This window comes from Prionailurus bengalensis, chromosome C1 (assembly GCF_016509475.1).
Source record: "Prionailurus bengalensis isolate Pbe53 chromosome C1, Fcat_Pben_1.1_paternal_pri, whole genome shotgun sequence".
NCBI classification, from domain to species: Eukaryota; Metazoa; Chordata; class Mammalia; order Carnivora; family Felidae; genus Prionailurus; species Prionailurus bengalensis.
Window position 1 is genome coordinate 192,714,464 of NC_057345.1, and position 24,537 is coordinate 192,739,000.

General features: G+C 38.9%; 1 protein-coding gene across 1 annotated transcript in view; it reads right to left on the minus strand.

Moving 5' to 3' along the window:
• Positions 1–24,537, minus strand: part of INO80D (INO80 complex subunit D) — a 55,186-nt gene that overhangs the window by 20,629 nt on the left and 10,020 nt on the right. The window contains exons 4-6 of the mRNA XM_043577608.1: positions 18,669–18,777; positions 7,675–7,899; positions 1,612–1,721 (exon numbers count right to left, since the gene is read on the minus strand). Of these exons, the coding sequence (XP_043433543.1) occupies positions 1,612–1,721; positions 7,675–7,899; positions 18,669–18,777 (444 nt within the window). The remainder of the gene's footprint in view (positions 1–1,611; positions 1,722–7,674; positions 7,900–18,668; positions 18,778–24,537) is intronic.

Here is a 24,537-nt window from a genome sequence, read left to right on the forward strand (position 1 = left end):
GCCTTTCTGATTTTTGTTATTTGGAAAAAGGAGGGTCGTTTAAGTCTTCACACACTATTAAAAGTTGCACTATAATGGTAAAAAAAACAAAAACAAAAAAAAAACTTTAAGGAAAACTTTTTGCATACAATCCTCAGTAAGAATGGGGCACCTGGGTAACTCAGTCGGTTAAGTGTCCCAACTTCAGCTCAGGTCATGATTTCCTGGTTCAAGAGTTCCAGCCCTGCGGCCGGCTCTGTGTTGACAGCTCAGAGTGTTGACAGCTCAGAGTGTGGAACGTGCTTCAGATTCTGTCTCAGTCTACCACTGTCCCTCCCCCGCTCACCCTCTGTCTCTCTCTCTCTCTCTCAAATACAAATATCCTTTAAAAAGAATAAAAATTTTAATTATATTTTAATTCTAAAAAACTCATCGATCCAAATTTGGATTTTTCATTTAGCATTTCCAACACAAAACTCAAACTTACAACTTATGAAAACTTACTTTTAGATCAAAACCATACCATTAAAATTGGAACATCAGTTTTGTGGTTTTTTTTTTAATAATGCTTTTACTTTTATTCTTGAGAGAGACAGAGCGTGAATTGGGGAGAGGCAGAGAGAAAGGGAGACACAGAATCCAAAACAGGCTCCAGGCTCTGAGCTGTCAGCAGAGCCCTACGTGGGGCTTGAATTCGGGAATGGTGGGATCATGACATGAGCCGAAGTTGGATGCTTAACTGACTGAGCCACCCAGGCGCCCCAGAACATCAGTTTTATATCATAAACATTTTTAAGCATCCAAACTTTGAGCCCCTGGCTACATATTCTAAGACTTATTTTATACCTATCAAGAAAGTACCCTTCTGTTTTTCCTTTTTGCTTTTATAGTTAAGGCGATTTATAAAACTACATAGAAAGTGATGCTGAAAAAGTGAAAATTTAATCCTAAGAACAGAAAAGAAGGCAAAAAGTCAAAGACAATAAAGAACAAGTAACTGCTACTGTATAATTTTTTTAAATGCTACTCAATTTTAGATGTTTAATAAAACTGAAAATAGTAAGACTTTATAACCAGCCTGAATGAAACCCTTTTACCACAGGTTTCCTTCTAGTATATTCTGTCTTAATGTATCTTTTTTCCCAGTCAGTGAAGTTCATCCTTCCTTCATTTCAAATCAGCACTGTACCCAACACAAATAGCAAACTATTCCCAGAGCAAAAGGCACACTGTAAAATTGTATAACTTTCTTGGAAGATTAAAAACAGTTTTTGAATAATATGATTTGATTTTTCCATCAATTGAGTGTTATCTATAGTTGCTTCTTACAAGCTACTTAAGAGGCACCACAAGAACCAGAATTCTGTTAACAAAATTTAATCAAGTGCCAGCCACTGGAAGAATCTGCTACTTGCCATCAATTTTGCCAATTTTGATGTAATTCTTGAAAAAGAATCACAATGATGTAAGCAGAGAAAAAGTATCCAGAAGACATCATGAAAATTAGAAGTTATATAAAAATTATTTTGAACATCAAATAGTTATGATTTCAAAAGTCATTCACGTGGCTTAAGAATGAAATATGAACCCGAATGAGTTCATACTTTTATGCCCACTCAATTAAGAGGATACGTTGGAAACAATGTCTGGTGAATGGAAGGGCTTTGTTAGGGCACTGTTCACCCTTCACGGTTCCACTGCATGCTGCTGGTTCCACCTCCCTCAACTTGGTCCGGCTTATGCTAAGGAAGGAAAAACACATTAATTTTTTAACAATGCGTTAGGAATCCAGGGCAACTTTTCAACACTATGTTAGCAGAGTGCAACACCAACATTTTACTTTTCCACATTCATTAAATGAAAGGTAAATATGAGTTACGATGACCAGTTCCAATATTTCCCTAATTTACCAACAAAAGAAATAATTATAAATGATTTCCACTATGTCTGGGTTTTTTTCTTTCTTAAGTGACATTTTGGTTCCTTTTACTTCACAAAGAGGCAACAAGTAGACAAAAGTGATCAAGAACATGAGACTAGATTAATCGGGTCTAATTCTGAATCTCAGCCCTAACTCTTACTAGCTGTGTGACCTTGGGCAAGTTACTTAGCCTCGCTTGAGTCTCAACTTCTTCACCTATAAAGTGGAGACAGAGTACCTTTAGTGGACAGGTAAGCACCAAGATACAACACATCCAAAATACTTATCATAAGTAGCAGATGGTAGGATACCTAGTAAACAGTCCATGGCTGTTAGTTGCTGGTATTATTATCATCATCAGATTTGGGCCATGTCAAGCTGCTGAACAGTAAATGTGCAAAAAACTTAATCTATGATGTGAGGAAAGGGATGATGATATGCAGAAATGATTGATTTGCTCTCACCTTCCAAAATGAACTCACTTTAGATACATTCTTTTAACTTTTTATAGTATGTGCAACTCCTTCTTTCATTAAATGTTATCTCCACTTGGCACATTCAATGTTTCAATGTTTCAATCTTGTTTTTAAATTTACGAATAGGCGATGTGTTCACATGGTTCCAGAAAAACCAAAGAATAAAAACCAAGCAGTGGAGAGTCTCCTTTCTCCCCTTGTCCCAATTTGCAAGTTCCTACTCCCTCTATAGTTAGTATTCATTATATTAGTTTCTGGATCTTTCCATAGTTTTACACAAACATAAAAAAAATAAAAATATCCAAATTCTCAGAAGTACAAAACGACCCTGTTTGATTCTATAAAGCATCACAAACTAGTAGGCTTTTATGCACGTCTGAGCGTAGAAAGAGAGTCTACGTAATACACTGAATCACAAATCAGGCGTCAAAAACAAAATATCTTTTGAATTGTTTGTTTCTATATCTAAGGATTTTGATGGAATGGCTTACGCTAATTAGAAGGTCATGCAGAACCAAAATTACATATGAATTTATAGCAAATCTAAACAACATTTCTATTATAACTTTCATATAAATAGTAACTGCAAACAGGTGACCGTGGGCTGCCAGAGAAGTTGCTTTAATTGAGAGTTCTGTAAGATTTGTCAGAATCACAAGAGTGGGGAAGTGGGCCATTAACTCCAGCTCTGTAAAAAGGATACACAATTTCAAATAAAGGAAGCTTTACTATTTTGGCAGCTTAGCCCAAATTCTCTTGGTCTAGATTTAAATAGCAGGTAGTTCTCTATGCTGAATGGATAATTTTTGTAGAACACTTTTTAATAATTCGCTCAGCCATCTACAAAACCTAGGGTAGAGCACATTCCCTCGTTTTCTTTATCCTACACTTCAAAAGGAACCACCGGCTTCATTTTTTAAAATTGCTGATCTGGGGCGCCTGGGTGGCGCAGTCGGTTAAGCGTCCGACTTCAGCCAGGTCACAATCTCGCGGTCCGTGAGTTCGAGCCCCGCGTCAGGCTCTGGGCTGATGGCTCGGAGCCCGGAGCCTGTTTCCGATTCTGTGTCTCCCTCTCTCTCTGCCCCTCCCCCATTCATGCTCTGTCTCTCTGTGTCCCAAAAATAAATAAAAACGTTGAAAAAAAAAAATTAAAAAAAAAAATTGCTGATCTATGTCTTAAAACAAACAGCAAAATAAGGTCAGTATAAATAAACTCAAAGTCAGAATTTCAATATGCCCCTGGATAATTAAGGTAAAAATGCCTGACATTAGATCTATTTTATTATCCAGATAATCCCAACAAAACAAAGGGAGAATTACCAAAACATTTTGATGTTTTTATGTTTTATTTTACTTTTTATTTTTTAAAATTTATATCCACGTTAGTTAGCATACAGTGCAACAATGATTTCAGGATTAGTGCCCCTTACCCATTTAGCCCATCCCCCCCCCAACAACCCCTCCAGTAACCCTCAGTTTGTTCTCCATATTTATGAGTCTCTTCTGTTGTGTCCCCCTCCCTGTTTTTTTTTTAATCTTTTTAAATGTTTTTATTTATTTTTGAGACAGAGAGAGAGAGCATGAGCAAGGGAGGAGCACAGAGAGAGGAAGACACAGAATCCAAAGCAGGCTCCAGGCTCTGAGCTGTCAGCGCAGAGCCCGACGTGGGGCTCAAACTCACAGACTGTGAGATCATGACCTGAGCTGAAGTTGGATGCCCAACTGACTGAGCCACCCAGGCGCCCCTACTGCCTGTTTTTATATTATTTTTGTGTCCCTTCCCTTATGTTCATCTGTTTTGTCTGTTAAAGTGCTCATATGAGTGAAGTCATATGATTTTTGCCTTTCTCTGACTAATTTCACTTAGCATAATGCCCTCCAGTTCCATCCACGTAGCTGCAAATGGCAAGATTTCATTCTTTTTGATTGCCGAGTAATACTCCATTGTATATATATCCCACATCTTCTTTATCCATTCATCCATCGATGGACATTTGGGCTCTTTCCATACTGTGGCTATTGTTGATAATGCTGCTATAAACATGGAGGTGCATGTGTCCCTTCGAAACAGCACATCTGTATCCGTGAATAAATGCCTAGTAGTGCAACTGCTGGGTCATAGGGGAGTTCCATTTTTAGTTTTTTGAGGAACCCCCATACTGTTTTCCAGAGTGGTCGCACCAGCTTGCATTCCCATTGATGTTTTTAATATGAAAACACTCACTACAAGCTTCTCTTTTGTGTGATTAGATGCCCCTTTAACAATAGTTTCTACACAAATAGCACTAGTCTCTCTATTGTGGCTACAGTGTAGTTCAATTAGAGTTTACATACTTTAAAAGCTATTTCAGTGGCTTATTCCACATATTCACCAACATATATGACAAAGTTATTAGATGAGAAAGAATAATGTTATTCAGGGGCACCTGGGTGGCTTAGTTGGTTGGGCGGCTGACTTCAGCTCAGGTCATGATCTCACGGTTGATGAGTTCAAGCCCCGCGTCGGGCTCTGTGCTGACAGCTCAGAGCCGGAAGCCTGCTTCAGTTTCTATGTCTCCCACTTTCTGCCCTCACCCTCACTCATGTTCCCTCCCTCCCTCTCTCTCTCTCAAAAATAAACATTAAAAAAAAAAATTTTTTTTTAAAGAATAATGTTATTCAGCTTATATCCAAGCTATATTTTAAAAGGCTACCTAATAAAAGGCAGCCACTAAAGTTTTAATTTCTAAAATATTTTAAAAGCAACTTTTTAAATCTCTTTTTGTGGAACTGGTCTTTGAAAGCAAAAATATCAAATAGAGGGCATTATCCAACTGACACTGATTTTTGTGAACCTAAAATATAATGTAAACTAGCAAGTTACCAGTCACCAACAAATGATTATGGCTCATTGCTAAATGAGTACCAGTGATGCACTGGGCAACAGACTTTTTACTAATCTTTAGTGACATAACCAAAAGGCGTCTTGGTATTTGTTTAGTAATATTTAGTTATCATGACGTTTTTAAAACACCACTAACAGTGGTTTGGGAACTTTTCTGAAAAAAAGCGGTCGGGGGGACCTTGATTCTACCAGCTAAAAATCATAGATAAATAGTTTTCTACACAAATACTAAATTGTCCCAAACTCCGAGTACAGTCCCTTACATCTTTGACAAGGTCATAATAACATAGTAGATTCGAAGTATACAGTGCTCTACATACAAACTGCTTCATGCTGGACGAAACTAAAGTTTCTACTGAAATGATACGCTTGCCAAGCATTATGTAAATGTTAGATAGCGTTATTTTAAACCTATGTCAAACTAAGTGAATTCTTTCAACAAATAGAGAACAGGCATGTTTAATTCTATTCATCTGTTCAACACTAGAGATTTAAGAACAAAACGTACATTGTTCCTGCCCTCACAAAAATTACTGTCTGACAGAAATATTAGTATACGATTCTACAATGAAGCAGAGCTCAATAAGCACATGTAACAGGGGGACCAAACACAGTCAGTGGAACATGGGAATTTCTCTCCGAGAAGGCTAAGTCAGTAAGCGAGGACCTGACGAATGTTACAGAACGGACACTACCTACCCCCGCCCCTACAGAGGAGCAGGAACAGTGAGTGAGGGAGAATACTGGAGGCAGCAATCATTACGTAGGTTTATTAACTAGACATACAAGCTTTCAAACAACTCTAAATATGTCAAGAAGCAGAAGACTCTGAAGGGTATAGTTATCTTTTGGATAGATGCCATTAAAAAGTAGTTTTTTTTTTTTAAATAGCAAATATAATGAAAACCAAAATACACAAAACTAAAAAATATATAGATATGTAAGAAATATGATCAGTAGCTGAAAATCAAAGGTTATTTTTCTTAGTTTTGTCTGTTTTAAACCCCTATTTCCTCACCTCAGTGACTTATGAGCACTAGAGAAAAACTGGAATATATAGACTATACATTTTTTCAAACTTTATCAATAATCCTACCCTCTGAGATAGCCACTGCTAATATTTTGGCATAAAACTCCTAAAAGTGTGTGTGTGTGTGTGTGTGTGTGTGTGTGTGTGTGTGCGTGTGTGTCTCAAGGTAGTTATCTGAAAAAAATAAGTAAAAAGTGTGAAATAATAAACTCAATCTAGAACTGTGCCTTCTAAATTTGAAAATTATTTCCTTAATTAAATATGAAGATATTTTGGAAACTTTTAATTCAATTAAGCTAGTAGTTTCAAAAGGTACATAACCTAAATAAGTAATTACAATTAAGTTTTCACCACCTAAACTAATTTCCAAAATGGTAATAATACTACAATTTCTTCACTGAAATATCAGATAGCTCTACATTTCCAATATATGGATTTTCATTTAAAAATAGTATCACACGTTATAAATCATGTTTTCAAAATAATTTTTAAGAACCCAAGGGAATGGCTAGGATATATTCTTAAGGGAAAAAACTGGACACATAACTCTTAAACAGTATGGATCCAATTTTGCTTAAATACATACTTAAAATTTAAGGAGTCCAAAGACTAATTATGAAGTCATTAAAAATCGTGTTTTAAAGAACATCAGGAGAAAATGGCAATAATTCAATGTTAAGTGGGGAAAAAAGCAGGAAATAAAATATACATATAGCATGATCTCATTTTTCCTTTTTAATACAAATGCATGGCTCCCTGGAGACTTCATACACACGCAAACACACACGTGTGTACACACAAGCAGAAGAAAAGACTAGAAGGAAACAACCAAAATATTTACAGTGCTCATTCTTTGTTTTCTGCATGGTGATATTATGGAAAATTTCCCCTTCTTTTTTTCTACATTTTCCAATTTACAAAGCAATTACCTGGACTAGAAACAGAAAAGAGATTTTCCCTAAAAGAAATGCAATGGAATAAAGTATTTTGAAGACATAGTATGTGAGAAAGAAAAATTTTAAATAAGAAGTAAAATATGTAAAATGCTACTTTCGTGGTTAAAAAAAAAACCCATAAACCCTACTTCTAAATAATACATGAAATTTGAAAGCATCGTTATTTTTGTAAAGACAGGTGGCACTCTCCAATACTTCACTAAATAAATTCATCTGGCGGAGCCACAGCAATGCTTCTACTGTCAGCTCGTGGTGCTGTTATTTTGCCACCTGTACAACTCTCTGAGCAACAAAACCAAGGTGCAATGCTTCGACATTTCAGGTTTAAATGCCCACTGCCCACTGTGTCTCCGCTATCCACTCAACAAAATACAGACGCCAGACAGAGACGAGCTCCTTACAAACAGGTGGCTGCCTAGGGCTCTAACCTGGTTCGGCTGCACGCAGCTCTCTGCAGTTCCTGGATTAACTGACCGGTACACTCGGGTTCTCTGCTGGCCGCCTGCAGCAAGGCTTTCCTAAACGTGTGCCGGCATTTCTTTTGACGAGATTCTGCCCGCTCCAGGCGGCAGAGGTGCTTATATTTCTGCTGAAAGTAAGTGCAAAGTTGGGTCACCCTGGAGCTCCTACTCTCCGTATCATCGTCATCTGACCTGGAAAGCGCAGGGAGAGAAGTGAAAACCTGATTAAGTGTGAGGCTCATTGGAGAGGGGAAAAGCAGGTCAAGAAGCTGGCCGACATGGGGTAAAATCCGTGGCAGGTGAGCATATGCTTAACAAAATTAGAGGATGAGAATTCCAGGAGAGCTGGAAAGTACCGTATTTCGACAACAAGTAAGGCAGCAGAGACAACCCAACGTTTTCAGGACCTTCTTAGCATCTCCTCGTTAGACACTTCATGCATCATTGTCTTCTAAATTTCAGGTGACTTGGGGTTCTTGGGATTCTTGGGAAGAAAATCATGTTACCTTTGCTTACTAAAAGTCTGAGTAAATGACACGGCAGTTATGAGGAAACACTCAGCAAATTTCATAAAAGATAGGTCATACCAGAAATAGAGCAGTGAATTCCTGCAGCACCGTCTCGAAGAGCTGCCCTTTTATGTGTGCTGGTTTTAACTACTCTTTTCTTGCTAAGCACTTAAAGAATTTTGATTGCAGGGATCACAACCATTCCACAGTTATTTTTCGTTTTACCTTTTTAACCACAGAAGATATCCTAAACAACATTTCACGTATCATGGATTACACAGAGGTTTTTCTGTCATGATGGTAATTTCGAGCGGCCAGTGGACCCCCACTAGCCTGCAACCTTGAAAAGGATGCTGAGGCCACATCGAGACTCAACAAGAGTGCTGCGGTAGGCGGGCAGTGTCTACCCTGGTGAGGTTTAAAAGGTCACTTTTCTATGAAACAAATGTAATCTCACCTTTTACTCTTGGGAATAATGCACACCAGACTCGAAAACTGACCCAGGTTACTTTACCTTCTTCAAACAGCACGTATGTGATACTACAGACTATTTATTATTTTACTGATCTTCTGTAAATCATTGCTTGGCTTCTCTTAACTTCCTAAGTGATATCATTCCCTTTCGTTTCAAAATAGTCCGTAGGTGGCTACTTTGCAAATTTCCAGTCTAAGAAGTAAGTCCTAAGAAACAAGTTCTCTTCGGTATAGTCTCTACTACAAATATACCAATTGAAGGATCTTATTCAATCTTTTCATTTACTCAACACTCAACTTTGCTGTGTGTCTATTATGTTGAGTACCATAGAGGAGAAAAAAATGTAAGCAATTCTCAATGCGGTTTAGATAGGATGAGCACATACCCAAAGTTAAACAATTCAAAAGACGATCGAATCAGTAACTAGAACAGTGGGGCAGGCTGACCAATGATTCAAATACCCGACCTTAAGTTAGAAAAATCTAGGAGCTTCTCACAATTTGAGATCCCAAGACCTCCACTAGATCTACTGAACCAGAATTTCTATGGAATGGGGCCTAGGAATCTTTATTCTGAATTGTTTCCCAAAGTCCCACAGCAGGATTTCATGCAGGAGCTGTAGCTGAGCCAGTAGGTGCTATTAATATCCTTAACATGAGGCAGAGAACAATAAGTGACAGAGTTACAGATATGGCTCAAGTGCCACTGAAGTTCACTAGCAAGTATGCTGGATGAGAGGCTCCGTTTTTTTGTTTATAAATGTTTATTTATTTATTTTGAGAGAGGTGGGGAGACAGCGAGAATCCCAAGCAGGCTCTGTACTGTCAGCAAGGAGCCCAATGTGGGGGCTCGATCTCATGAACCCTGAGATCATGACCTGAGCCAAAATCAAGAGTCGGACGCTTAACTAACGGAGCCACCCAAGCACCCCTGGATAAGAGGCTTCGTAGAGGAGATGACAACAGAGCTGAACCATAAAGAAAGGGCAGAATTTAAAGAGAAGAAAAAGGGCACCTCACAAAGATAAAGGAATACAGGCCAGGCTTTGAAGATGGACAGGATGGGGAACAGTAAGTACTAACTAGCTAGCTTTTGCTAAGGTGTGGGGTACATAGGGGAGTGATGGCGGGAACGGTAAACTTTCTGAACCTAAACTAAACACCAGATGAAAGGCTTTCACTTTTATTCTACAGGCAGTGAAGAGCCTCATAGAGTTTGAAGAAAATCGGTACCAGTAACAGCTGGGTGCGAGAAAGATGACACCATCAGCAGACGGAAATGAGGAAGAGACTGGGGAAAAGGACAGGGAGCAAATGATTCTGAAACTCCAGGTAACAGGTAACAAGAACCCACGCTGGGGTGACACAGCAGGAATGCAGAAGAGGAGAGGTAACCCGCATATATAAAAGGCAGACCTTGTCAACCGGGACAGGTAGATGGAAGGGACGAGAATCCCACGGCAGTTTCCATCACCGAAGACCAGGGCACAGGAACAAGAGCAGATCCAGGGCAGGACATAAATTCCATTTCAGACGTAAAGAATTTAAAGTACAGATGAGGTATCAAAGGCAGCAGTGGGAAAACCGTTGGACATGATAAACAGGAACACAGTTAGGGAAGGAGTACAGACTTCATAGCCCAAAACCAGCAACTGAAGGACAAGGGAGTGACTGTACGTAAAAGGGCACAGAGATAATAGAAAGAACAAGGCATATAAGCGCCATTATCATAAAAGAATTAACTCAATTTGGTGACTGGATATAAAGGATAAGAAAACCAATAATGACTTTGAACTTGCATAACTAGGAGAATGGAAGGGCTATTAATAGAAAAAAGAGAGGAGAAACAACAAGTCTTAAAGGGAAAGTAAAGCTCAGGTAGATAATCATTTGCCAAAGCTGTTATTTGAAAAGACTCCATTATATTATAGCAGGGAGGAGAGACTAGCCCAGCAGTTCTCAAGTGTACAGTGAATGGAGAGAAGCACCTGGATGTTGAGGCGGGTTCCAGCATTACAAAAGTATTCAAAGCTTATAAGGAATTTCCAGGCTTATCTTGTTGCGGACCAGGAAGCAGCAGTTTGCAGACCTGCACAGTCCACAGACCACCCCTGGCATGGTCCTTAACCAGAAAATCTCCCAACATGCCTCCCACTTCTAAGATGTTGTGACATTAGTATTTCACACCTGGTTGCGGAGAAAGAGTAGCAAACTGGGCAGAGAAAGGCCAGTGTCCGTCATTGACCAGCAGTGACAAGGCCTGGCACCTACTGCATTCTTGGTATGTTACCTTCCTTCCTTATCTGTGAAATAAAAGAGACCTGGGGCTTGCGGGCGCCTGGGTGGCTCACTCGGTTAAGCGTCCGACTTGGGCTCAGGTCACAATCTCACGGTTCAGGAGTTCGAGCCCTGCGTCAGGCTCTGGAGCTTGCTTTGGATTCTGTCTCCCCCTCTCTCTCTGCCCCATCCCTGCTTGTGTTGTCTCAAAAATAAATAAATAAACATTTAAAAAAGAGAGAGAGCTGGGTTGTCTAGCTCCCAAGGTTGTTAGGAGAATGAAAAGAAAAGACTTATCTGAAATTAGAATACAAGTATAGCTACTATTATTAAATAGAGAAACCTAGGAATACTGGGTGGCTCAGTCAGTTAAGCATCTGACTCTTGATTTCGGCTCAGGTCATGAACTCGTGGTTTATAAACTCAAGACCTATGTCCGGCTCTGCTGACACCGTGGAGCCTCCTTGAGATTCTCTGTTTCCCTCTCTCTCTGCCCCTCCCCTGCACACATGCGCTCTCTTTTACTAAAAATAAGTAGTAAACATACACACATACACACACACACACACACACACACACACACGAGATACACCTATATCCATTAACTAGCCTAAACAGTTTTACCATGAGTTCTATCAATATCCAAAGAAAAACTAATTCTAATTACACACAAAATACTCCAGATGTCAGAAAAGAGGGGAATATTCTCCTTTAATACAAGTACCCTAAGCTTGATACCAAAAATAAGGGGAAATATGACAAAAGGAAAATTATAGGAAAAGCTTATTAATGATCCCAGAGGCAAAAAATATTAGCAAATTGAATCTAGCAGTATATAATAAAGGACATATCCAATCTGGGTTAATTATTTAATTATTTCTCAATCCTACCTTACTATATATGCATCTCTTCTGCAAAACAACACAATTTATTCCTCTTTTCCTTTCATGTTAAAAGTTCCTACTTCCTTGCTTCCTCCTGTTATTTTCCCCATTTCCTTCTATTCTCTTTCCAGTCATCACTCCATTTTTAGAAATTCTCATTTCTTTTTATAACTTCAACATCAACTTATATACTGAGGACATGAATTTGTTCTCTGGCCCATACCTCACAATGATATTTCAGACACAGGATACTCGGTGTGCTCACCCACATCTAACTACCCGAGAAATGCTAGAATTAGCAGGACAGAGTACTGGGAGGAGACAGGTGCACAGAGAGAAGCACTCTGCAGATCTACAGAGGGTTCCCCTCAGTTCCTCACTTGAGTCCTGCGATCAGTACAGGAGTGTGGGAAATACTGGAGGCCAGGAAAGAACCACCTGAAAAGAGGAGGCCCAACTAATCCCAGCAGCACACGCAGGGCCAGGGTTAGTTTGTGTTCCCACTATCCCAAGCGGAAAAACCTGCAATATGCAGGGCACGGGGTAGACTACTCAGGAGCATATGCCTCAGTAGTGGGGTGAAGTCAGCCCTAAACTAAAGGCTGTTGTGGTCCCATTTCACAAAGTTTAAAAAGCAAGCCTCAAAAGCTGCTTCTAAGAAACAACCATCTCCCAAAACAAAGCTCTTTAAAGATGACAAAATACCAGAATCAAATAAGTAAAATTAACAATGTCTGACATCTAATTAAAAATTACCAGGGGGCGCCTAAATGGCTCAGTCGATTGGGCATTGGACTCTTGGTTTTGGCTCAGGTCATGGTATCACAGTTTGTGAGTTCAAGCTTCGCATGGGGCTCTGTACTGACAGTGCGGAGCCTGCTTGAGATTCTCTCTCCCTCCGTCCCTCCCACTCTCTCTCTCTCTCTCAAAATAAATAAATAAAACTTGTAGTAAATCAGGAACCAACGGACAATTATAACTATATTTCACATGTTTGAGAAGGTAGAGTCATCATGACCGTGTCAAGGAGAGACATGGACAATATTAAGAAGACCCAAAACAAACTTCTAGAGATGGAAAATACAGTATCTAATATGAAAACTATGCTGAATGGGATTGATGGTTGATTAGGTGCCACAGAGAAAAGATTAACAAACTTGAAGATTGCAATGGAAACTTTCCAAAATGGAACAGAGAGAGGAAAAAAAAAAGTGAACAGAACGTCAATAAGCTGTGGGATAATTTCAAGCAGTCTAAAATATGTGTATCAAGTCTCTTACACAGAAGGGGGAAGAAAAATAGTTGAAGAAATCTTGGCCAAAATTTTTCTAAATTTCATGATAATTATAAACCTACAGATCCAAAAGGTCAATGAACCCCAAACACTAGAAACATAAAAAAAATTAACTACACAAATGGTTTAAAACTACTGATAAAGAGGGGGGCCTGGGTGGCTCAGTCAGTTAAGTGTCCAATGTTGGCTCAGGTCATGATCTTGCTGTCAGTGAGTTCGAGCCCCGCGTTGGGCTCTGTGCTGACAATGCAGAGCCTAGCGCCTGCTTCAGATTGTGTCTCCCTTTCTCTCTGCCTCTCTCTCTCTCTCTCAAAAATAAACATTAAAAAATTTTTTTAAAAAACTACTGATAAAGAAAAAAACGTCAAAACTCAGAGAAAAAAAGATACATAATGCTCCTTGGACCAAAGATGTGAATGACAGCTGACTTCTTAGTCAGAAATAATGCAATCCATGTGAGCAACACCCTTAAGTACTGAAAGAAAAATGGTTAACTTAGGATTAATATCTTTCAAAAATGAAGGCACACATTTGCAAAACCATGGATGGACCTACAGGGTATTATGCTAAGTGAAGTAAGTCAGAGAAAAACAAATACCGAATCATTTCACTTATATGTGGAATCTAAAAAACAAAACAAAGCAGAAATGAACCCTTAAATACGACCAACTAGTGGTTGCCAGAGGGGAAGTAAACCATTCATACAGAAAGAAAATGACATCAGATGGAAATATAGAACTATTCAAAAAATAGAGAACCCTAGAAATTATAAATATGTGGATAAACACAAAAGAGTTATTTTTCTTTGAAATCTCCTTAAAAGAGAACTAACTGCTTAATACAACAGCAATGTATTACGGGGGTTATAACATATGTAGAGGGAAACATATAGCAACAAGCGTCTATGTTAGATGCAAGAAAGATTGGGGTGCCTGGGTGACTCAGTCAGTTAAGTGGCAGACTCTCGATTTCGGCTCAGGTCATGATCTCACGTTTCGTGAGTTCAAGCCCCACATCGGGCTCTTCACAGAAGACTCCAGAGCCTACTTGGGATTCCTTCTCTCTCCCTCTTTCTCTGTTCCTCCCCTACTTGTGTGCACGCGCCCTCTCCGCTCTCCCTCTCTCTCTCTCAAAATAAATAAATAAACTTAAAAAAAAAAAAAAAAGGAAAAGAAAACAAGGAAGATCACAGATTTAACTAATTTATCAAGATCTGCCCCTCCTTCACTTGTGCACGCACACGCATGCTCTCTCTCTCTCAAAATAGATAAGCATTAAAAAACTTGAAAAAGACAAATTAAACTAAAACAAAGAAGGAAGGAATAAAAGAATAGAAGAGAAGGAAAAAGTAAAGAACAGAAAGCAATGACATAAAGCTAACAGAGAATCAATGAAACCCAAAACTGGTTCTTTAAGCAGATAAATGAAAAAGAATAGAAAATGCACACATAGGGGTGCCAGGGTGGCACAGTCAGTTAAGTGTCCAACTCTTGATTCCGGCTCAGGTCACGATCTCATGGTTCATGAGTTTGAGCCTCGCGTCAGGCTCTGCGGTGACAGGGTGGAGACTACTTGGGGTTCTGTCTCTCCCTCTCCCTCTCCCTCTCTGCCTCTCTCTCTCAAAATAAACATTACAAATAAAAGAAAATGCAGGGGCGCCTGGGTGGCTCAGTCGTCGGGTAAAGTGTCTGACTTCGGCTCAGGTCATGATCTCGTGGTCTGTGGGTTCAAGCCCCACATCAGGCACTGTGCTGAATGCTCAGAGCCTGGAGCCTGCTTCGGATTCTGTGTCTCCCTCTCTCTCTGCCCCTCCCCCATTCATGCTCTGTCTCTCTCTCTCAATCTCTCAAAAATAAACATCAAAAAAAAATTTTTTTAATAAAGTGAAATAAAATTAAATAAATAAAAAAATAAAATAAAATGCACAAATAGACATACATATACATGTCAAGGGCTCCAACCCAATTACAGTGTTTTCAATATAGTGTTGATTAAATAGAAAATCCACATGGAAAAAAAAATGGTCCTTATTACTACCTCACATCATGCACAAAACATACAAAAAAAAATTTCACAAAGATTGATTGCCAGTAAAATAATAAAGCTTCCAGAAGATATGTAGCTTTATGACAGGGGGGTAAGCAATGATTGTTTAAAAGAGTCACAAATACACTAACCATAAAGAAAAGACTAATAACTTGCCCTCATTAAAATTAAGAACGGTTTTCTATCAAACATACCATTAGAAATATGAAAAGGTAAGCAGTTACTAGGTAATTACTGTTCCTTAAAAATATATTTAACATACCGACTTATTTCTGCTACTGAGACCTCAAGAAGAGCCTGAGAGAACTCTTTTAGCACATGCATCTACAGTCAGACTAAGTAACCAAGAAATCTTTTACAAAACAAAACCAGGGCACCTTGACCAACACAGCGGGTGCAGCATGTGACTCTTGATCTCCGGTTGTGAATTCAAGGCCCACATTGGGCGTAGAGCTTACTTAAGAAAATGAAACAGGGGCGCCTGGGTGGCTCAGTCAGTTAAGTGTCCAACTCTTGATTTCCACTCAGGTCATGATCTCATGGTTCGTGGGGTCAAACTTCACATCAGGCTCTGCACTGAACAGTGTGGAGCCTGTGTAAGATTCTCTCCTTCTCCCTCTGTCTCTGTTCCTCCCTGATTCTTTCTCTCTCTCTCTCTCAAAATAAATAAAACTTCAAAAATAAAGTCTTTAAAAAGAACAAAACAAAACAAGGCCAAACTTTTCCCTAAAATTTCTTCAAGTATAATCCTAGTTTAGCAAGAAAACTCATGAAAAGGTTCTGGGGAGGGGAGGGGTTTGTGGAGAATGGTTATCAGAACACTATCGGTTTTTCTTCCAAAATTCCAAAAACTCAATGAACTCACTGAACAATCTTAAATGATAAAACCTTTTGAGTAATTTTAAATGGCAAAACTTCTTAAAGATACAATGGACAGGCTAGGTAGGGTAGGGCCAATTTTCTACAGCTGTCCATTTTCTACTAGACTTAACCACAAGCTACAATAAATGACAAGTAGCTGCAAGATGAAACTGAAATAAAGTTGTTACCTGGGTAGTTTAAATACAGGACAAAGGTCCCCACGAGAGGGCACAGTGGCAGATACAGACGTTGGAGATGCAGACAACGAAAGCATGGCAAACCAGGCCAATCCAAGTTTCACCCAAGGGAGACCATATGGTGTGCCCATTCCCAGATCACAAGACTTTGACGAGAATATGCTGAGTGAGTGAGTGAATGAATGAATGGATGGATGGATGAAGGGAAAAGATTAAAGTGCCTGCTGGACAAGAAGTGAGGATGGCTACTTATAAAAAGAAGGCAAATATCCTGAAGGAAAAGGAGAACCAGGAAAAGAGTATTGTGGTAAGTCAGAGAGCAAGCCAGCTAGCAAAAGTGACCAAGAAAGTAAAATGCTACAGAGATGAAGAAAAACTCGATGGTCTCAAGTCTAAAACAACAGAAATATTCCAAAAACTCTGTTAAGAACTGAGGGCAGAAACAGGGGCACCTGGGTGCTTCAGCTGGTTAAGCGACTGACTCTTGGTTTCAGTTCAGGTTACGATCTCACGGTTTGAGTTCCAGCCCTGCGTCAGGCTCCACACTGACAGTGAGAGCCTGCTTGGGATTCTCTCTCTCCCTCTCTCTTTGCCCCTGCCCTGTTCGCACATGCTCTCAGTCTCTCAAAAAAAAAAAAAAAGAAAGAAAGAAAAGAAAGAAAGAAAGAAAGAAAGAAAGAAAGAAAGAAAGAAAGAATAGAAGGCAGCAACAATATACATTGCTCCTAATCAAGAGCAAATATGCCTAATATTGATGTTCAGGTCATCCTGAGAATTCCAACAGGAATCTTAACTACCATTAATCAATCATTGCCCATGTATAGGGCATTGTGCTAAGCATTGACTTATGTTCCCTCATTTATAGCAATTTGGAAAATTAATTCAAAATATCCCAAATCAAGTTAAGCTCATGGGAACATCAACCTTAGGAAGCATGACGGATCGGAGCTGTAATTACAAAGGTGTGAGTTCAACTGTACTCTCTCTGAAAAAAAAAAAGAATTCACTAATGGTAAGCAAGCAGTCTTGAATGACACATAAAATGGAACCTTTGAGCCAGAAAAAAAAGTACAGCATTCTCTGTTACTGTCTGGGAGTTGTGGAGGCGAGGACGACTGGCCATCAAGAAATCCAACTAGTTCTCCTTGCTCTAGTTAGTTCCAGGCCCAAATAAGCTCCTCATGTAGGCTGGCTTCGTCAACATTTGTACTACTTAATGATTATTTCCCAATTTGAACTGGCATTTTGGTTTGTACATTAGTCTCTAACGAATCAGTTCCCTAAGCCTAATTATTTCTGGCTGTACTAACAGATCACATATTAAGCCTATAAACTAAAAAATACCAGACCCTAGAGAATATATGTCCGTACAACAACACTGTGAAATTCTAGGAGTCAGCCGCAGGCAGATAGCTGGCCTCCCCTCTATCTTGCCAAACATCTATTCAAACCACAATACTTAAAAAAATAATAACAATTAGCTGAGTCTGAGAGTCATCTTTGGCTCCACAGACAGGGATCTATTTCAGTATGGTTAACTGTACCAAGTGAATCCCTAAGGCAGTCCCCTGAAACAGAACGAGCTTTCTCACTATCAAGGAAGGGGCTGTGTGTTAATCAACCTACAGCTTTCTCATAAGGCAGATACCAAGAACCTCTAAAGAGATTATCTTGAAAAACATTTTAGCACATTAGAAATACTCAGCGATTGGGGTGCCTGGGTGACTCAGTCGGTTAAGTGTCTGACTTCGGCTCAGGTCATGATCTCATGGTTCATGGGTTCGAGCCCCACATCAGCTCTAAGCAGACAGCTTGGAGCCTAGAGCCTGCTTTGGATTCTCTGTCTCCCTCTCTCTCTGCCCCTCCCCCCCACTTGCGTGCTCACGCTCTCTCTCTCTCTCTCTCTCTCAAAAATAAAACAAAAAGTTTTAAAAATATTCAGCACTTAAGAAATATCAAAGAATGGATCAATCTTGTGGAAGACAGATGAAGTAAAAGCCACTGATTTTTCAGCTAACTATCAGAGCAGAGCCAAAGAAGATCCAGATACATCAGACAGTGGGACTCCAAGTAGCCCTGGGACCACAGCCAAGTTCCTCAACCTGTCTGGGCCTTGGTTTCCTCTTCTGTAAAATGAGGAAATGAGACTAGGTAATCTCTAAAGTCCCTTTTCCACTCTAAATTCTATTATAATTGGTTCCTTCAGTGATAAATGGGAAAGGTACAGAAACGAATTTCCCAATTCAACTGGAGCGAAGCTCTCCTGAAACAATATAGTACATTTCTTCCCAAGTAGAATCTATTTCACCTCCATTACAACAAAACTAGATCCAACGAAATAAACAAACATTAGCATATAGAACGAAAAATCGGGCCACAGCAGGGGTAATTAAAGAATGAAAACAAAAGGAAGACTTACGTGTGTCTTTCATATCTGAGGGTTTCTCGGATGGACCATGCCACCTGGTATGGCGAGGCCTGCTCGGAGTCCTCCGGTTCCTCTCCGCTCTCTTCCGACCAGTCCAACCCTGGGACAGAGGAGAGGATATGGCAGGTGAGAATAAATGTATTCTTACTTAAAGTTTAGGGGGGGAAAAAAAAGCTACCCAAAATGCGTAATACAAAAACCTACAGCACCTGCTATCACAGTGTACATAAAATGCCTCCTGATGAGTTTCATCCCTGTTCTGGCAAAAATATTAATAATGAATACATGACATACACTCAGGTTAAAATAATGACGTTATAACAAAAAGCTCTATTCCGAAGATGAAATTCTTCTGTCAGACATTTTACAGACTAGACACAACGTAAGCAGGGAGTCAAGTACCCCCCTGCCAAAAAGGTAGAATTTCTGAAGTATCAAAACATTATACGTTAAACATCATACATTCTGACATACGTAATGTCAGGGAAACCCAAAACATCTTCACAAGGGTAGGTAAGGAAGGCTAATGTGTGTTCAGGTAAGAAAGAAATCAAAAGGTACTGGTGAAAGCACTCTATACTTCAACAAAGAAGGGCCTTAGAATAAACTGTCAAAGGCAGACACTTCATCCCCTTTCCCAACACCTCCAAAAAAAGGACTCCACTCCCCCCAGGCAGGGCCATTGACTGGCTCGTGCCCTCTGCAGCAAGAGGGAAGGGTAAGATGGCAATAACCTGATGTGGCTTGGAGTTCCTTTTAGTTCTTTTACACAAGAGCTGGCACATTTTGTGACATTTTGAAAAACAAGTTTAAAGGGGGAAAAATAGAGAAATACAGTATGAACAATTACTTATTTTATTAAATGCTACTGTTTTTAATGATTGGATAATTACTAGCCTCCAACATAGATGTTTTACCTTTATAGAAGTTTTGTATCTTGAAAAGGTCTTAACACTGATGTTACATCCATAACTTCCATCCATAACTTCAATATACTCATAACGCAATGAGACTTTAATTAGATACCTTGATAAATACTGATGTTGTACAGCGTAATACACATAACTTTAATATACTCATACTGCTATGAGACTTTAGATACCTTCATAACTAGTATGGTCTTCCCTCTTAAACCTCCTAAAATCAAAAGACCATCTTCGTTAAACACTTATGTTAAAAAGGACCTCACACGTTGCTTCTATAATTTAAATGAGTTTATATGTGCTAAATAGGGAAATTAAGAAAAGGCTAATCAAAATGCAAATTGTAAATGGTTAAAATTAAATAACACACTGCCACTGGCATAAAGAAACCTCAAATCTAGTTCCAAGATGACCATCCAAACTGTCAAGTCACCTTAAAAAGTAAATTACTTTCTCTCTACTAAAATAGTAATTACAAAAAACAAAGTCAGAAACAAGTAATCACAATAGAATTAGCTTCAGGACAGAATATTAAAAGGCAAGGCCTTTCAAACACAAAGTTACATTTAAGCACTTTCAAAAATTAGGACATGAATTATCTTTTATTGTTTTTATATAATTAACAGCAATTTCTACCAAGTCACCTGTACCTTCTCTGAAAAAGTCAAGATCTCAGTCATAAGTACTAAGATGGAAGTGTTTCTCTTGTGAAATTAACTGTCCAATAAAGCAAACCTTTGATCTTGGCTTCATTATCACTAGTTTTAATGTAACTAACTGAGATAACCAGCCCAGGCAAAACTGTAAAAGCTGATTACAAAACTGTATTTTTCTTTAAGTATTCTTTGCTGACATGAATGCAGACTGTACTTGGTCACAACAGTGCATTACAATTTCTCTTCTCCAAAGTAACCTTTGTTTTGAAAACCTAGGCCCGTAATATGCTTGAATAAAAAAGACAATACATTTTCTGTAAGTTTTCATTCTGTTCAAAATGATAGAGCCTGGGTGGCTCAGTCAGTTAAGCTTAAGCGTCCGACTTTGGTTCAGGTCATGATCTCAGGGTTCGTGGGTTCGACCCCCACGTGGGGCTCTGTGCTGACAGCTTAGAGCTGGGAGCCTGCTTCACATTCTGTGTCTTCCCCTCCCTCTCTGCCCCTCCCCTGCTCACACCCTGTCTCTCTCTCAAAAATAAATAAACCTTAAAAAAAATTTTTAATTCAAAATGATAGAACACCTGCCCTCAACACAACATAGTTTGTTTCAAAAGCTAAAAGAAAAAAATCAGCATCCACAGATAATCCAAAGTATAAATATTTAGAAGAGGACGTAGGTAAATTGTGGACTAAGAGGCAAACATCTGGGAAAAAATAAAGTTAGATCTTTGCCTCAAAACTCATACCTAATGAATTCCAAATAGAGGACTGCAATGTAAATAATAAGAAAAGGACTAAAAGAAAATATAGGTGAACATATTACACAGTCTTGGAATGAAGAGAGCCCAAGCAAGTAAAAAACAAAATAAAGCAAAACAAAACAATAAACCTGATTCAAAAGGAAGACATTCTAAAAAAATAGAACATTCAAACGATTTCAACTCCTAAATTCCAAAATCATTATCATAGATATTTAAAAGCAAATAACAAATGGGCAGGAAGAGAGGTTTTTGCAACAAATATGATGTATAAAAAGCTGTTACCTAATCAATAAAAAAAGAGAAACACTTCCATAAAAATGAGTGAAAAAAACCTGAAAAGGTGAATAAAAGAACAAGACATATCAATGTTCAAAAAGCATATGAACAAATACTCAAAGCTACATTATTAATTCAAAATAGCAGTTCTCACTCCAACTATGGTCCATAGATCCCCAGGGGTCCCTGAGACCCTCATAGAGAGTTCCTTAGGTCAACACGACCTTCAAAATAATACTAAGACATTATTTGCTCATTTCACCATGTTGACATTTGCACTGATTGGGGCGGGGGGAGGAGGGAACCATGGTGAACAAACCTGCTGGCACCTCAGCAGGAATCAGAACAATGGCACCAAACTGTACTAGCAGTCATTATAGGTTTCACACCATGAATTGCAGTGAAATAAAAGCCAAAAACAAGTTTTAAGAGTATCTTTGACAAAGCAATTGTATATTAAAGATTATTGATTTTATTAAATCTCAATTCTTTTTTTTTTAATGTTTATTTATTTTTGAGAGAGACAGAGAGAGAGTGTGAGCGGGGGAGGGACAGAGAGAAAGGGAGACAATCTGGAACAGGCTCCAGGCTCTGAGCAAGCTGTCGGCACACAACCCAACTCAGGGCTTGAACTCACAAACCTCGAGATCATGACCTGAGCCAAAGTCGGATGCTTAACCAACTGAGCCACTTAGGCGCCCCTAAATCTCAATTCTTGACCACACGTCTTTCCAACATCTTTGTGACTCAATGGAAAGTCATAAAGCGCCTCTGCATACCTCCCAAGAAAGTATGGTGGTTGCCTTGAGGAAAACACTTGCTCCACTGTTTTAAGCTGTGACCTCAACTAGCTGCTTTTTTGTCATCCAACACCATTTTTATTCAAAAGAGTGACTGACAAACTACAGTTATTAAGACTTGGGTATCTGGCAGTCATTTTTTTCTAAAATGAATGCAGTGAAACTGTCATTTCAAAGAAAGCAATGAACAGTATTTGCTCCCAACTATGAAATTCACATTTTCACTTGAAAGCTTGTTGTTTTTGTTGTTGTTGTTGTTTTTGGGTTTTTTTTTTTTTGGTTTTTTTTTTTTTTGGTTTTTTTTTTTTTTGGAAAACCTGAAGTCTTCACTAAGTCTATGACAACTTTCTAAAAGATTTTTCTGATGAGGTTGGGTGAGAGTATCAATGAATGTGATTTTTAAATTTTGTATAACGAAATATATCAACATTTGGAACATGTGTTTAACTTGGTAAACCGCTATTTTCCAAATGACCAACACATGATGTTACAAAATCATGCATGAGTAAAAAGATCCATGCAAAGTACAAAGTAGATCAATGGATTTTAATGTAACAGTTTGCAAAAATTCCTTGATAATGGCCTCAGATTCCACATTGCAACTAATCTTTAAAAACCCACCACTTGTTGGGGGCTCCTGGGTGACTCAGTCAGTTAAGCATCTAACCCTTGACTTTGACTCAGGTCATGAGAGCCCTGAGTCGGGCTCTGAGTTGATAGCATGGAGCCTGCTTGGGATTCCCTCTCCCTCTCTGCCCCTCCCCTCCACTTGCTCTCTCTCACTCAAAATAAATAGACATAAAAAAAAAAAAAAAAAAAAAAAAAAGAAAGGAGGACGCCTCTTCTCAGTGGCTCAGTTGGTTGAGCATCCAACTTCAGCTAAGGTCAAGATCTCACAGACTGTGAGTTTGAGCCCCACATTAGGTTCACTGTTGTCAGTGCAAAGCCCACTTCAGATCCACCATCCCCCTCTTCTCATGCTCTCTCTCAAAAATAAACATTAAAAGAAAAAAAGCTGCAAAACTTAAAAAACAACAGAAAAAAGAAAAAGAAGAAGAAAAGAAACTACCACTTGTGAAATTTTGGTGTAGAATCAAGAATATGCATAATTATTTTTTAAAAACCAGTAAAATATTCCTCCCTTTTCCAGCTACGAATGTGTAAGGCCATATTTTTATCTACTAATCAAAACCACGTATTACGACAGATTGAACGCAGAAGTGGACAGGAGAATCTAGCTGTCTCCCAGCAAACCACACATTAATATTTGCCCAACAATGTAAAATAATGCTGCTCTTATTATATTTCTGTTCTTGGGAAAACATATAGCTATTTTTCACAAAAAGAACATGTTAACATGTAGTGACTTTGTTGTCACCTTTAAATGCATTAGGATTTTTTAAATTTCTGAGTTTTAATTTCTAATTCAGTAAATATCAATAAATTTAACTCATATACACAAAGGCTTTGGAGTGTCCTCAATAATTTTTAAGAGTGAAAAGGGATTGATTCTAAAGCCAAAAAGCTTGAGAAACACTGATCTAAAGTACACAAATTAAAGCAAATTTTGGGGGCGCCTGGGTGGCTCGGTCGGTTAAGTGTCCAACTTCGGCTCAGGCCTTGATCTCGCTGTTCCTGAGTTTGAGCCCCGCATTGGGCTCTGAATTGAGAGCTCAGAGCCTGAAGCCTGCTTCGGATTCTGTGTCTCTCACTCTCTGCCCCTCCCCTGCTTGTGCTCTGTCTCTCAAAAATAAATATTAAAAAAAAATTAATAAAAAAATCAATTTTGTATCAAATTTGGAAAGGCAAAATAACAACTAATATCTCATACTATAAAGATGTAGAAAAACTATCATTGTCATATACTGCTGAAAGAGGTAATGTGACAAAATAATTCTGAAGAAAATATTTGACAACATGTATCAAAAAGCTTTCTATTTTAAGTTTTATTTATCTACTTGGAGAGAGAAAACAACATGAACAGGGGAGGGACAGAGACAGAAGGAGAGAAAGAATCCCAAGCAGGCTCTGTGGGGTCAGTGCAGAGGGTGATGCAGGGCTTGACCTCACGACCATGAGATCGTGACCTGAGCTGAAATCAAGAGTCAGACGCTTAACTGACTGAGCTACCCAGGTGCCCCTCACAAAACTTAAAAACCGCAAAAGCTTAGCATCACCAATTCTGCTTCTAGGAATCTATTTGAAGGAAAAATTAAAGATGTGATAGTAATAATTTTACTGTGAAACTATACAGCTACAACACTTTTTTTTTTCTCATTTTTTTTTTTAATTTTTTTTTTCAACGTTTATTTTTATTTTGGGGACAGAGAGAGACAGAGCATGAACGGGGGAGGGGCAGAGAGAGAGGGAGACACAGAATCAGAAACAGGCTCCAGGCTCTGAGCCATCAGCCCAGAGCCTGACGCGGGGCTCGAAGTCACGGA